Source organism: Heterodontus francisci, chromosome 14, assembly GCF_036365525.1.
Source record: "Heterodontus francisci isolate sHetFra1 chromosome 14, sHetFra1.hap1, whole genome shotgun sequence".
Classification (NCBI taxonomy): domain Eukaryota; kingdom Metazoa; phylum Chordata; class Chondrichthyes; order Heterodontiformes; family Heterodontidae; genus Heterodontus; species Heterodontus francisci.
Window position 1 is genome coordinate 91288313 of NC_090384.1, and position 15415 is coordinate 91303727.

General features: G+C 44.2%; 1 protein-coding gene across 1 annotated transcript in view; it reads right to left on the reverse strand.

Annotated features, from left to right (window-relative positions):
• Positions 1-2101: 2101 nt before the first annotated feature.
• Positions 2102-15415, reverse strand: part of dhcr7 (7-dehydrocholesterol reductase) — a 47419-nt gene continuing 34105 nt past the window's right edge. Inside the window, exons 5-8 of the mRNA XM_068046528.1 lie at positions 13687-13900; positions 11233-11437; positions 9878-10009; positions 2102-6797 (exon numbers count right to left, since the gene is read on the reverse strand). Coding sequence (XP_067902629.1) covers positions 6333-6797; positions 9878-10009; positions 11233-11437; positions 13687-13900 — 1016 coding nt within the window. The 3' untranslated portion in view covers positions 2102-6332. The remainder of the gene's footprint in view (positions 6798-9877; positions 10010-11232; positions 11438-13686; positions 13901-15415) is intronic.

Here is a 15415-nt window from a genome sequence, read left to right on the forward strand (position 1 = left end):
ATCTGTCTGCTATCTTGTTTGCCTCACAATATAACTTCTTTATTTCACTACTTTGAGGGTGTGTTGTTCTCTCATCTCAAAAGGGAGACATTGTATTGTGGGTCAGGTGGCAGGGATGTGGGGCCCTGAGAATGTTATGTGTCGATGCTTTATGATGTTGGATAATAGTGGATGGAGGAACCTTTCATCTGCATGTTCATGGCAGCCAATGTGACCTCACCTTTAAGGGTCATAGCGGTAAAATAGTTCTGTATGCTGGAAGGTGTGTTGTGGGGTCATCAGCTGCAAGGGCTCAGGGGAGATCAGGTGAAATGCTGCTGAATCAGCATGGCCCTTGCTGCCATGCCAGCCTGCAGTTCACCATGAGGGTTGGGATGGCATGGCCAGGTGTCCTCTGCTGCCTGGTCGCCGGCCACCTCTGGAGCTATCCTCCTCCTCTTTCTCTTCATCTTCCTTCTCCAAGGTGGAATGGTGTTCCATTTCCTCCTCTTCATCCACCTCCTGGCATCACCCTTTGATCCCTCATCCCCTCTGACTCAGGAACCATCTGTGTGCCGGGACCCTGTGACAGAGGCAGCCCTTGCCACTGTCTTGTGCATGGCGCAGCAGACGATCAGGATATGGGAAACTCTGGCTGGCTCGTACTGGAGGGCACCACCCAACCGGTCAAGGTAATGGAAGTGCATCTTCAAGAGGCCAATGGTCTGTTCAATGCAGGTCCATGTTAGGAGGTGGCTGTGGTTGTAGCACCTCTCCCCACCTCCTTAGGGGATAACCCTTACTCCCCAGCAGCGACCCACGGAGACTGGATGTGGGCCTGCAGAGGTGCAGCACCTGGGACTCTCGAAGGATAAAGGCATCATACCAACTGCCCAGGAACCGGACGCAAACCTGAAAGATTCACTTCCTGTGGTCACAGACCAGCTGGGCATTCAATGAGTGGCAACCCTTTCTGTTAAGGAATCTGACTGGCTGGTCTGTCGATGCTTTGATGGCCCCTGGACCTGAGGAATCCATCGATGGCAGTAAAGCCCAATGCCCTCTGTGCTGCACAGGCCCATCTCTGCCAAAGTGGAGTAGTCTCCCGTCCTCTGGAATATGGCATCTGTGACCTGCCTGATGGTGTAATGAGCTGCTGATTGCGAGATGTCACTTAGGTCTGCAGCTGAACCGTGGAACGTCCCGGATACATAGAAATTCAGGGTGATCTGACCTTGACAGCTGATAAAGGACTGCCATTGGGGCCACGGGGTCTCCGGTCATTGTGGATCAGAGCAAAAATGTCTGAGATCATTTGCCTGGACAGGTGTAGCCTCCTACGGCATTGGCATTCTGTTATTTGCAGGCGGCTGACTATTGGGTGATAGACTTGATGTTTTGGGTCGCACCTTTTTCCCCTTGCAGTACCCTCCCCCCACTGTGTTCCTCTGGCCTTCTACTGTACAGGAGGTTGCATCTGCTGCAATGTCAGAGAAGACTGTTCCCATCTGACTTCCCTCAGCTTTGTGTGTTCAGCGACCCCAGGTACCCAAGTGATGACAGTAGCCTCAGATGCCTCGCCAGATTCCTGCCACTCACCACTGAGAAAAGCAAGTCTTCCAGCTGCAGCAATGGCTACTCCATAGCACTTTTGGAGCAGCTGGGCTTTATTTTGTGCCTCTGAATCATGTTCATCAGCCCTTCCCCAGCCCTTCTGCCCACCTCCCCCGACCACCCACAGTATTCATGACTTGTACACCCTGCCGTGTTCCAGACACGGCATTCTCCCCATTCCCTTCCTTTAAAAATTGATAACTGCTACTGATAAGCTGTTAATGAGCTCCACAATGAGCTCAACAGGCACTTATTTGGAGTCATGCAGGGTTGCCATTCCCTCCCTCCCAGCATCCCTTTAAAAATTGAAAGTCACCCTCACACCCACTCCTGCACCCAGCAGCCTTTAAAAATCTGGCCCCTGGTATCAGAGGAATGACACCCTGGTAACAAGACCTAATTAGACACATTTGTCGATGGTGATGCCAACACAGGCCAAAAGTATAACCAGAATCTTTTGAACTGAATGTCATTAATAGAAAGTATGATGTAATGAACTACCATCCTATCTTACTAATGTCTGCAAAGCGCACATTTTATTTACTGCATACAGCTATTCAACATAGAATTTTTTTAAAAGTCAGAAGTAAATTAGAAGATAGTACACATTTCCACTGTACCAATATCTTTAGGCAGTTTACCACATCTTTACTAATTTGTATAAAGATATATGGGCAGAAGGCTCAATATATGAACGTCAATAGTCTATAAAAAACTGGAAACCCTGGGCTTTATTTTTTCCCTCCTCTGTACTTACAGAGAGAGAGGGCGACAGTGTGTGAGTGCCAGTTTGACAACTTCCATTAAAAATAGAATCACAGCTTGAAATCAAGACCAATATTTTTCAGGAATTATAAATACCACAAACAAACTACATTTTTAATTAATACAAGTTAAAATGCACAGGCACAATACTTGGTAAATTATTTTTGACAGTATTTTTTTCAATTTTAGGTGGGTCTTTTTGATAAGTTAACTTTGCAGTCCCAATGTAAAATCTGGTGTTTGTATTTACTTGGATGTGAAATGCAAATTTAATTCAGTCATAAAAACAATTCTTACAGTCAGACTTGCTGGATCATTTCTAACACTGAGGGTCTCTGATCCGCTGTGAAAATGTTACAGCTATTAACTGCTGAATGTGGCCATTAAAGTATTTAGAGATTTTCAATCCTTGATATTAAGGCAGTTTTAAGTTTCTTTCGCAAAGTACCCGCACGACAGCGAAGAAAGGTTTAATTCTTCAGAATGCGAGAAACATTCCTTGGAGTAATATGTTATTAATGAATAACATCAGTGTAAGAGCAGAGTTGCGCCTTTTCTTCCTCTGAGTAAATTTGTGTATGATTGAATTACGCTGAATCAATGCTACATGCAAAGTTCCTCAACCATTTGCAACTACTCCTGATTTATATCCCCACTTCACTCACTAATATAGTCTAGTCTCCCCATGCAATGGAACAAAGTACATGAGTTTCCTGCATTTTTGCCAGTTCTGAATTTTATGTCCCAAATTTTATGCACTGCAGGACTCAAAGTCACCAGGATGGATTTTGTGCCCACGACAGGACTCCAGGCAACTGGCTGCAATCCTGCCTCGGCTATCCCAGAGTGATTCTACGGAGCCGGGCCAATTAACAGCCCGGCGTAGGAATCCACGTCCCTTTAAAGATGGGGATCCTGCCTCCTAGAACTGCTGGCCAATCACAAGGCCAGCAGCTCAGCAGTATCGGCAGCGTCGCTGGGAGGCCCAGCGCTGGTACCTGGATCCCTGCCAGACCAGCAGGCCGCAACCAGGGGTGGCGGGGTGGTTGGGCGTCAAGTGCAAGGGGAGGGGGTTACAGGGAGTTGCAGGCTTTCCTGGCCCACGGAGGCCCCTCCCCCACCAAGCCCACAGAGAGGTCACCTCATTTTACTGGGCGACCTCGCTGTGTGGTGGAGGCCACCGCCCCCCACCCCGCTTCTGGTTTAATCCCAGCGGCAGCAGGAAGGGACCCGTAAGTGGCCATTAATAGGGCATTTAAGGGCCTCAATTAGCCTCTGAGCGGGAAGGCTATCGTGACAGGGAAGCGATGGGCGCTATGCCCCCTGCCACAATTCTACGCGCAACCCCCCCACTGCCTCCAAACCTGTCTCGGGGGGCCCATAAAATTCAGCTGTTCCTGGTGTTGTTGAATAAAAGAAATTCTTACTGAGATTTGCACTATATTTTTGATTTTTTAAAATTCTATCAGAAGAGAGAAAAACTACCACAATTCCATAAGGTCCCACACAAGAGGTTTTTACATGTATTTGGGGATAATATAGTAGCTTGGACTGAGGATTGGTTCTCTGACAAAACAGAGAGTCGGAATAAATGAGTCATTTTTGAGTCGGCAGGTTGTAACTACAGGATCAGTGCTTGGGCCTCAGTTATTTACAGTCTATCAATGATGTCGATGTGGGGACTGAATCTAAAATATCAAAGTTTGCTGATGATACAAAGCTAGGTGGGAAATTGAGCTGTGAGTAGGACACAAAGAGGCTGCAAAGAGATGAAGACAAGTTAAGTGAGTGTGCAGATGATGTATAATGCAGGGAAATGTGAAATTATCCATGTTGGTAGGAAGAATAGAAATGTAAATATTTTAAAAAGGTGATAGACTAGTATAAGTTTGTATGCAGGGGCATTTGGGTGTCCTTGTACATGAATCACATGCAGCTGCAACAAGTAATTAGGAAAGCAATTGGTACGTTAGCCTTTATTGCAAGGAGGTTGGAGTATAAGAGTAAGGAAGTCTTGTTATAATTATGTAGGTCTCTGGTGACACCACACCTGATGTACTATGTACAATTTTGGTCTCTGAACCTAAGGAAGGATATACTTGCCTTTGAGAGGGTCCAACTAAGGTTCACTAGATTGATCCCTGGGAGGGCTATCCTATGAGGAGAGACTGAGTAGAATGGGCTTATATTCTCGAGTTTCGAATAAGAGGTGATCCTATTGAAACATATAAAATTCTTAGCGGGCTTGAAAGGGTAGATGCTGAGAGGCTGTTTCCCCTGGCTGGAGAGTCCAGAATCTTAGGATAAGAGTTTGGTCATTTAGGACTGAGATGAGGAAAAATTTCTTCACTCCAGAGGGTTGCAAATCTTTGACATTCTCTACCCCAGTGGGCTGTGGAAGCCCAGTCATTGAGTATATTCAAGAACAAGATTTATAGATTTTTGGACACCAAGGTATATAAAATTATGAGAGGCATAGATAGGGTGGATAGCCAAAGTCTGTTTCCCATCGTATGGGTGACTAAAACTAGAGGGCATAGATTTAAGGTGAGAGGGAAGTGGTTTAAAGGGGATCAAAGGGGTAAATTTTTCACACAAAGAATAGTGGGTATCTGGAATGAGCTGCCTGAGGAGGTGGTGGAGGCAGGAACAGTAGCAACATTTAAGAGGCATCTGGCCAGGTACTTGAATGAGCAAGGCATAGAGGGATATGGAATTAATGCAGGCAGGTGAGATTAGTATAGATGGGCATTATGGTCGGCATGGATGCGGTGGGCCGAAGGGCCTGTTTCTATGCTGTACGATTCTAAGACTAAGGGAATCACGGAATACTGGGATATGGTGGAAAATAGAATAGCGGTAGAAGATCAGCCATGATCTTATTGAACGAATACGGCTCGAGGAGCTGTACGGCCCACTCCTAGTTGTTATGTACTTGGTTATTTTTTTTAATGTGGCTAAGGCTTGATTTGATGGCATGAATCTTTATTTTTTAATATCAATAAGATAAAGAGGGAATTTAAGGAAGATGGTATATGTTCTGCACTTTCCTCGGGCCCTGATTGTCTGCACAGATTCTCAGGAAATTTTGGTGTAAGTTACTGTTGGCAAAATTGGTGTAGAAACCAGCTGTAACATTTCAGCGTAAATTTGGCAAATAAGAGTAGATATTCTTGGTGTCTTGGCCAATATTCATTCCTCAAATCAACACCACTAAACACGGATTATCTGGTCATGATCATTGCTTTTTGTGGGAGCTTGCTGCAAATTGGCTGCTGCCTTTCTTAAATTAGAGCAGTGACTACACTTCAGAAGTACTTCATTGGTTGTGCAGTACTTTGGGACAGCTGGAGGCCATGAAAGGCAATACATAAATGTCGATCTTTCTCTTTCTACTTGGTCACAATCAGTAACTCATTTAAAAGAAATTGTTTAATAACTGCACTAAACTTGCACAGGAAGAAATTTTACGCATACACATCAAGCAGAAATTGAAACTCCATTGTCCTATTTGGGAATCATACCCAAAGTAGCATTTTAAAAATGAAATTATAAGATATCTTTGGGATAGTTGAGTACTCGCAGATTAATAAATGCAATTATATGCAATTTATTATTCCCAGCAGGAATGTGCTGGTATTTACCTCTGGCATCATAATTAATTTGGAGAAATTAATTTAAAGTAGCCACCTTTCTGATACATCAATGGAAATATCTTGGATTAGACAATTCACTAACTTTGGCCAGTTTGCACAGAAATCCCAGGCTTTTTGTTAAAAATTGGTGCCTCACTTTTGTATATGTGACCAGATTTCTGTTATATTTAGAACCCATAAGGCCTCCTTCGCTTTGTAATAAAATGGTCTGTAAAAACAGTTACTTACAAATCAGAATTTAGAATTTACAATGCCAAATTTTCTTCGGCTAAAGAAAATTAAGCCTCTGAAAACTGTACATTGATGATATAAACCATCCTAAAATACTCCAGGTATAAGGCGGTAAGCTACTGCATCAGTATAACGTCTCCAGTCCTTGCCATATTTGCTTGAGCAACGATACTCATCCCTGATACAACGATGGACCAGCAAGATTGACATGTACACAATATAGAAATATGGCAGGAGGTGTCCAAATCCACAGGCCAGGCAGTAGGAAAGGGAGCCCATAAGATCCCCAGTATAGTTAAAATGCCGTGTCACCCCCCAGAATCCAGAGATCATCAGTTTACTGTGGTGCTTTTTACCATCAATGGACGTGTAGGAACATTCAATGTACTCAGGCTTCTTGCCCCAGATCTTGCAGTTTCCATCTGTGCGTCGGAAGAGATCTTTCTGGTGGTTCGTCATTCTGAAGATGTAGTAGCCAACCAACCCCAAGAGAAGGACACCGACCGCATTGGCTGTTGATAGTTGTACTGGGTTGTAGACTAGGTACAGTCCCTGTGACATTGAAGAGAAAATTAACTTCCAACTTCGCAGTCTTTTTAATCAGAATTTCTTTGCAAAGATATTCTAAACCAGTACAGCATTAACAAATGTGAAATACATATTTTTTCTCCCATAAGTGAGCTGTAAAAGGGCTTCCTCAGATTTGAAATAAATGGAGCAGTTTACAGTTCTCATTCTGCACTCAAAAGTGATGAGGAATCTAGCATAAAATAAAAGCAAGATACTGCAGATGCTGGAAATCTGAAATACAAACAAGAAATGCTGGAAATACTCAGCAGGTCTGGCAGCATCTGTGGAGACAGAAGCAGAGTTAACATTTCAGGTCAGTCACCCTTCTTCAGAACTGACAAATAGTAGAAATGTAAAAGGTTTTAAGCAAGTAAAGCAGGGGTTGGGGAAAGAGATAACAATAGAGAAGGTGTTGATAGGACAAGGTCACAGAGAATAACTGACCAGGTGGTCATGGAACAAAAGCAAACGGTATGTTAATGGTGTGGTGAAAGACAAAGCATTTGTACAGAGAGGGTGTGAATTGATTGTAAAGCACAAAGCACTCCAAGCACAACAATTAAAATTTTTAAAAAATAGAAACAGTGGGTAGGCACAGTGGAAGCAAACTAACCAAACTAAAAAAAAATAAATTAACCAAGTAAAAAAGAAAAAATAACTGAACATAAAAAGGGGGCCCCGTCATGCTCTGAAATTATTGAACTCAATGTTCAGTCTGGCAGGCTGTAGCATGCCTAATCGGTAAATGAGATGCTGTTTCTCGAGCTTGCGTTGATGTTCGCTGGAACACTGCAGCAATCCCAGGACAGAGATGTGAGCATGAGAGGTGGGGGCAGTGGGGTGGTGGGGGGGGGGGTGGTGGTGTTGAAATGGCCAGCAACCGGAAGCTCGGGGTAATGCTTACAGACTGAGCGGAGGTGTTCTGCAAAGTGGTCACCTAATCTGCGTTTGGTCTCCCAAATGTAGAGGAGACCACATTGTGAGCAGCAATTACAGTATACTACATTGAAAGAAGTACAAGTAAATCGCTGCTTCACCTGAAAGGAGTGTTTGGGGCCTTGGATAGTGAGGAGGTAAATGGGCAGGTATTACACCTCCTGCGATTTCAGGGGAAGGTGCCGTGGGAAGGGGATGAGGTGGTGGGGGTAATGGAGGAGTGGACCAGGGTGTCGCGGAGGGAATGATCCCTTCGAAATGCTGACAGGGGAAGGGAGGGGAAGATGCGTTTGGTAGTGACATTCTAGCAATGGGCTGAGACACAAGCATGCACTCATTTCACATAAGTGAATTATGTCACCTCCCTCATTTGGGCAGCTAAATTGTGACCTTGCCACGTCAGAAAATTTGAGGCACAAAGTTGGTAGCATTCATGCCTCAATCAAAAGAATCTGGATTCAAGTTTCACTTCAGGACTTGATCAAATAACCTAGGCTAATACTCCAGTGCAGCACCAAGGGTGATCCAACTGTTGAATGTGCCATTTTTTGAAGGAGGGGTTAAACTAAGACCCCCATCTGCCTGTTCTAGTGATTCAGGTGGATGTTGAAGATCGGACAGCACAACTTAAAGAACAGGATGTTCCCCCAGAGCTGGACAACGTTCTTCCCTTAGCAACACCTCCAAAAACAGATAAACTGGTGATTTATCCCAGTGCTGATCTTGTACCAGAATTCATTGCACATGAAGCTAAGATGTTTGAGGGATGTGATAAGGTGCTATATAAATGCATGTCTCTGTCTTAACTTCAATTTCCATAATTCTCCTTATATTGGGTTAAGTGCCATTCTAGCACTGCTGTCCCAGAAAGTCTTGTGCATGCCTACTGCTTTAAAAAGACCTGGAAGTCACTTTTCTTGACAGTATGCCATTTATGATACTGTACTATTAGAATAAACCACTGAAAAATAAAGAACAGGAGGACCTTCCTTTCATTTACTTTTTTTTTTGAAGATCTACTGATGCTCCTGTGTCACAAGCCTCTTTGTCCCCTCTCCCCCCACACCTCCATAAAGCCTGTTAGGAGAATACAGACTGAGCTCATCCTGGATTTATGGCCACGGCCATCACTACTTGTGCTGTCAGTGTATGGGAGCAGAAAGTATCTTCTAGTGTTGATCTCACTTTTGCTCCAGACTACGGGCTGTATTTTCTTCTGCTCTGGGCGGCGGGTAAAAACATGGCGGCCCCCATGCGCAAGCCGCGCGCCGCCATAATCTTCCTTGTAGTGGCCCAGGATAATGAGCCAGTCGGGCCCCCCCCACCCCCACACACCCCCAATCATGTGGAGAGGGGTGAGCTCTCCGACGCTGGCAATGGCGTCAGCTGCCTGTGCGCAGTCACTGGTGCCATTTCTGAAGGGCAGCCAGCCCTGCCAGGTCATTTAAATTTTTTAAACGGTCACCCCCTCCCTAACATACCACCGATAAATCTATTGTCCCTTTCATCCCCCCCTCCCAAAATAATTAAATTCAATAATTGCCCTCTCCCCTCCCAAAACACTGACCTTCAACATGACCTCCCTCTCACCGCAAACCAATCAAAGTGCAGAGGTCACCCCTTCCCACCCTACTCTACACTAGTAATTTGAATTACAGCCCATTCCCAACCCCCAACTGCACTAAAAATCATAAGTTCCCCCCCTTTCCCACCACGGTGGCGCCTGCTTTCCCTGGACGGGAAAGTGAAAGCACTTGAGTGCCGGCCTCCTCTCCAAAGATCATGGCCTGAAGGTAAGATTGCTGTTGATTTTATTTAAATGCATTCATTTCATTGATTTAAATATGTTAATCCGGGTCCCATCGCCCAGCAGCAGGCGAGCCGCCACGGTGCCTCGCCGCTGCCGGGTAGATTGGGCCAGGCTCTCTCGGGGTGGGGCGCTGCAGGAAAGATCTGCCGCACCACCCACCCCCCCATCCCACCCGACGTCGGGAGCTCAGTAAAATCCCAACCTATTATTCTGCTTAAGGAATAAACCGTACCATTACCACTCCCCCTCCAAAGTGAACACAAAAAAAATCTGAAAGTAAAGTACTTATTGGTATAACAGTTTAAAATGGTTTTACCTGCAGAGTGTAAAGGTATGGTAGCCAGACACAGTCACCCCAACCCAGGTACCAGCCAAAATGGTCATGGCAAATATCGATTGTCTTCAGGTACCAAGCTTCATTCCAGAAGAAATCCAGCACATAAATTGCCTAAAAATACAGCCAGTCAGTCACTTTATAATAATGGTCACCTGAAAAGCTACTAAAAATATGAAAAGATAAATTGTAAAAGTTTCATAGAACAACAGCTTGCATTGATTTAGCACCTTTAATGTGGTAAAATGTCCCAAGTTGTTCACAGGAGCGTTAACAAGCAAAATTTGACACCAAGCCACACAAGGAGATATTAGGGCAGGTTATCCAAAGCTTGGTCAAAATGGTAGGTTTTAAGGACTGTTGTAAAGGAGGAATAGTTTAGGGAGGGAATTCCAGAGCTTAGACCCTCGGCATCTAACAGCACAACCACCAAGGGTGGAGCAAGTATATCGGAGATGCATAAGAAGCCAGAATTGGAGGAGTTCAGAGATCTCGGAGAGCTGTTGGAGGTTACAGAGATAGGGAGGAGCAAGACCATGGACTGATTTGAAAACAAGGATGAAAATTTTAAAATCGAGATGTTGCAAAGTCAGAGTCAACGTAAGTCAGCAAGCACAGAGGTGATGGGTGAATGGGACTTGGCACGAGTTAGGATATGGGCTGCAGAGCTTTGGAGGAGCTCAAGTTTATACAGGGAGGTTGGCCAGGACAGCACAGGAATCGTCAAGTTTAGAGTTAACAAAAGCACAGATGCGGTTTTCAGCAGCAAATGAACTGAAGCAGGAACAGAGATGGGCAATGTTATGGAAGTTTAAGTTGCCGGTCTTGGTGAAGCGAATATGTGGTCGGAAGCGCACCTCATGGTCAAATATGACACGAAGGTTATGAATGGTCTCGGTGGCTCGGGAACAGAGTATGTTGCGGGGACTGAAGACAAGGGCTTTGGTCTTCCCAGTGTTTAGATGGAGGAAATTTCTGCTCATCCAATACTGGCTGTTCTTAACAAGCAGCAAGAAAAATCAGACACAGTGGAGCAGTTGAGAGTGGTGATGGTGAGGCAGAGCTCACATCTTTTTCAAACGTTTATCTACTTCACTTTTAAAAGCTGATATGGATTCTGTTCCCAGTAAAGTTTCTAGTAGGGTATTCCTTCATGGAAAAATAAAAATCATAACTTCTCCCTTTGATCTTTTGGTGCCTTTACTCAAATCAGACCACCTACAACAGCAATTACTTCCTCATATTAGTGTCTGCTAATATTGTCATTGAGTGCAGTGTTCCGAGGTTCCTCCTAATAAGTTTTTAGATATTTCTGAGGAAGCAGAAACCTACAATACCTGCAGCACATTCACCAAGATCATGGAATTGGTCACTTGACCGTAGAGTTCTTGCTGTTTGGCAGCAAAGGAAAGGTTAATAAGGGTCCATGCCACAATACCAGGACGACCATTAAAAAACAGCTTGAAGTCAAACCATGTTCCTATCCGTGGGTTAAATTCAATTCCCATCATGTAGTCGTAGAAAACATTGCCAGTGAATTTGCTGGAAGAGAAAAAGCAAGTCACAAATGTATTCCCACTTTAATAGACACAGCAATTTAACACTGGTAATATTTTTAGACTGTATTTTCTTTATCAGGTGTTCATTGGCAATTTCATTACAGAGGCTTGGATGCACCTACCAGGCTTCTGTTCAAGACCAAGGCCACTGATTCACAGTTTGCAACAACAACAACAAAAAAATCACGCATTTGAATAGTGCCTTTCACATAGAAAAATGCCCAAAGTGCTTCACAGAAGCACAAAGAGAAATGTGGATACCTAGCCAAAGAAGAGAATATTAGGCGGGGAAATTAAAAGTTTGTTCAAAGAAGTGAGTTTTAAGGAGAATCTTAAAGGAACAACAGGAGGTGGGAAAGCACAAGGGTTCAGGGAGGGAACTGCAAGGTGTGCGGAGAAGGCGACTGAAGGCATGGCTATCGAAGGTGAGGCAAAGGCATGGATGGGGCTGCACAAGAGATCAAAGCCAGAGGAACAGAGAGTTCAAGGGAACTAGGCGGGACCGGGGAGAATGTTACAGACACAGGGAGAGTTGAGGCTATTGTCTGATTTCAAAGTATGGAGGAGAAATTTAAATTTGAGTCACTGGGGGACTGGACAGCCAGCATGAAAAGTACTGATGGGCGACAGGAATTTGTGCTGGATAGAATACAGGCTTAAGGGTTTTGGTTGAGCTTATGGAGGGTGAAGGACAGGAAGCCAGCCAGGAGATCATTGTAATACTCACGTCTGGAGGTGATAAAGACAAAGATGAAGGTTTCATCTGCAGATGCAGATGTAGGGAAAGTGGCAGCCAGTGTTACAAAGATGTCCAGAGTATGAGGCCAGAAGCTCAGCTCAGGGTTGAATAGGATACCATATTGTGAAAGTCTGGTTCCCCTTGAGACAGTAGCCAGGGAGGTGGATGAAATCAGTGGTGAGGGTGGGATGCGAACACTCCGGGGTTGCTCTGGAGTCTCCAGGAATTGAAGATGAATTTCTAGGACACTGCTGCAAGCAAACCCGGGATAAAAAAATCACAGTGGCATTAAAAAAAATTGTGCATTTTAAATTTGTGTTTACTAGTTATATATATATATATTGGAGAAAGATTAAAAAGGCTTTTTAACTGGGCATGGCAGTTGGAGGACATGCATTGAATTTGGATGTTGGTTAAGCAGTCCAACAGCACAGAGGCCATGGATGGGCCGCAAGAGGTGTTCGAGATGTGAAGGTGTGCATCTCAGAATGCACGTGGAAGCTGGCTTCACAGCTGCAGATTATGTCACCAAAGGGCAACATACAGATGAGGAAGAGGTGGGGTTGGGGGAGGTCCAAGGATAGATCAGGGGTGCAAACGATGGGCAGAACTTTGTGCACTTTAAGGAACAGTCGATAGTCGGGACCATTTTCGGGTCCTGACCCCGCACTGGCTGTCGCATGCACTGGCCTGCTGACCCAACATCAACCTCTGTGAAATTCTTCCCGGTCCTGCCTGCAAGCCTGCCCCCACAGCTGGGAAGATTCCGCTCAATGTTCCCTCTAATTTTTTTTCATTGTCTGCAGCCTGTTTATTGCACTGTGCGGTACATTCAAGATTGCTGCACAGCCACACAGCATAGTGGGACAATTCGGTGCAAGGAGATATTTCTGCGAGAGATGGTCTGCATACGATTGAATAGATTAAGAGTGAAACCAAGCGAAGGCATTCCCACTGAGCTGGAGAATGGAGGAAGAAGACTTGTCAAAAGCTGTAGGGACGTGGAGGAGCTTGAAGAGGGATAATGCACCACAGTCACAGAGAATGTGGTTGTGGCTTTCATTCGGGGCATTTCAGTGCTGTAGGAGAGTTGAAAACCATACAAAAGTTGTGAGTTAGAGCAGATGTGGGCATGGATAGAGAAGGCAACTATATGTTTAACAATAAAAGCAAATATATTCAACAACACTGGAGAGGAATGGGAGTTTGGAGATGAGGCAGTAGTTTGGAGCCAAGGGTGGGTTTTAAATTTTTTTATACAAAATATAGGGTGATAACAACAGTTTTGAAAGGGAGGGGAGATAGTGCCGAGATATTTACAATGATGGCCAGCACACACACATTCCATTATTACACTGTAAACTGCTTCAATAAACTTGCATGTTCAGCTTTTAAAACGGAGCACGAGAGGGAGAACTAGTGATGACTACAACCCAAAAACAACGTTGTTATTGGACAATTCTTCAATATATTTTTGCAAAATAAATTCTTACCAGTCTTTTGCATTACTGGGAAAGAAGTATGCCTTCATCATTGCAAATGTCGCCACAGCATAGCCCAGAATGTTGGCACACCACAACAGAGGAATCCAATGATCAAGCATGATTGTGGGAGAGAACCAATGAAGATAGTTGGCATTGGCAAACCAGAGCACATGGGTAATAATCCATGCCTGCAGTCCATTGACCTCATATTTATTGATCAGACCTGCAGAGTAAAGACACTATTTTCAGAGTAAAGACACTACCTTTTAGTAGCCTTCTCCTTAACCCTTCTCTAATAGGCTCTAAGTAACAACAACTTGCATTTATATAGCACCTTAATGTAGTAAAACGTCCCACAGAGATTCACAAATGTGTTATCAAGCAGAATTTGATACTGAGCTACAAAAGGAGATAGTAGAACTGATGGTCAGGAGCTTGGTCAAAGAAGTAAGTTTCAAGGAGCATCTTAAAGAATTAGAGAGATGGAGAGATTCAGGGAAGGGAATTCCAGAGCTTCAGGCCTAGGCAATTGATGGATGGGTAACTCTGCCATTAGCCAATAAGACCTGTTGTCATACTCTCAACTATTTGATGTGTGGTTTGGCCGCAGTCCCTACACACAGTTTTATCAGTACAGCTAGAAATTCAAATTGGGTTATAACTGTGTAATGAGCACACTTGCTTTGAAAAGCAAAAGGTTGGAGGCCACTATCATTTGCCATCGACACACTTTCAAAAGCAAAGTTTCTTTTTAAAGATAGCCAAAAAGTCAGATATACCCTGGACCATTCGTGCAGAGTTCTCAACTGGCAGTTCAAAAGACTCATTGACAAAATTTTCTGTCCACATCGGCTGCTCAAAAGAAAGAAAGGAAGGAGACAGACAGACTTGCATTTATAGCGACTTTCCCGACCTCAGGACATTTACAGCCAATTAAATACTTTTGAAGTGTAGTTATTGTTGTAATGTAAGAAACACTGCAGCCAATTTGTACACAGCAAGCTCCCACAAACAGCAATGTGAAAATGACCAGATAGTCTCTTTTAGTGATTTTAGTTGAGGGCTAAATATTGGCCAGGACACCCGGGAGAACTCCCCTGCACTTCTTTGAAATAGTGTCACGGGATCATTTATGTCCACCTCAGAGAGCAGATAGTTTAATTACTCCTCTGAAAGACGGCACCTCATACAGTGTAGCACTCACTCAGTAAAGCACTGGAGTGTCAGCCGAGATTTTTGTGCTCAAGTCTCTGGAATGGGAGTTGAACCCACAACCTTCTCACTTAGAAGCGAGAGTGTTACCAGCTGAGCTGTAGCTAACATTATATGAGATTAAAGGTTTCATACCAAAAATAATGAATGTGCAACGGTTGCATGCCATTGTGTAATCTCAGGGAGCCATTTCAGTCTCATCAAAATACATATTAGTGCATGCTGAACTGCACCACTGAATGGGTTCAAAAGGAGCGACCAAAGGAAAACTGAATACAAATCAATCAAATTGGCTTTATTATAACTATGAAGTGATCCTTGAAATAATCCTGATTTGGGAAGAAAAAGAAAATATATATCTGCAGCTTGTACTGGGAAGGCCAAGTCTAGTGCCACTACATGAAGGCTCATTTAACACAAAATTACCCCCCAGATCATCATGATCCACCCACTGAACATGAAGGATAATGACCTCAACTGACATGACCACAACTATGCTGAACTTCTCCCCAACAACCTCCCCCTA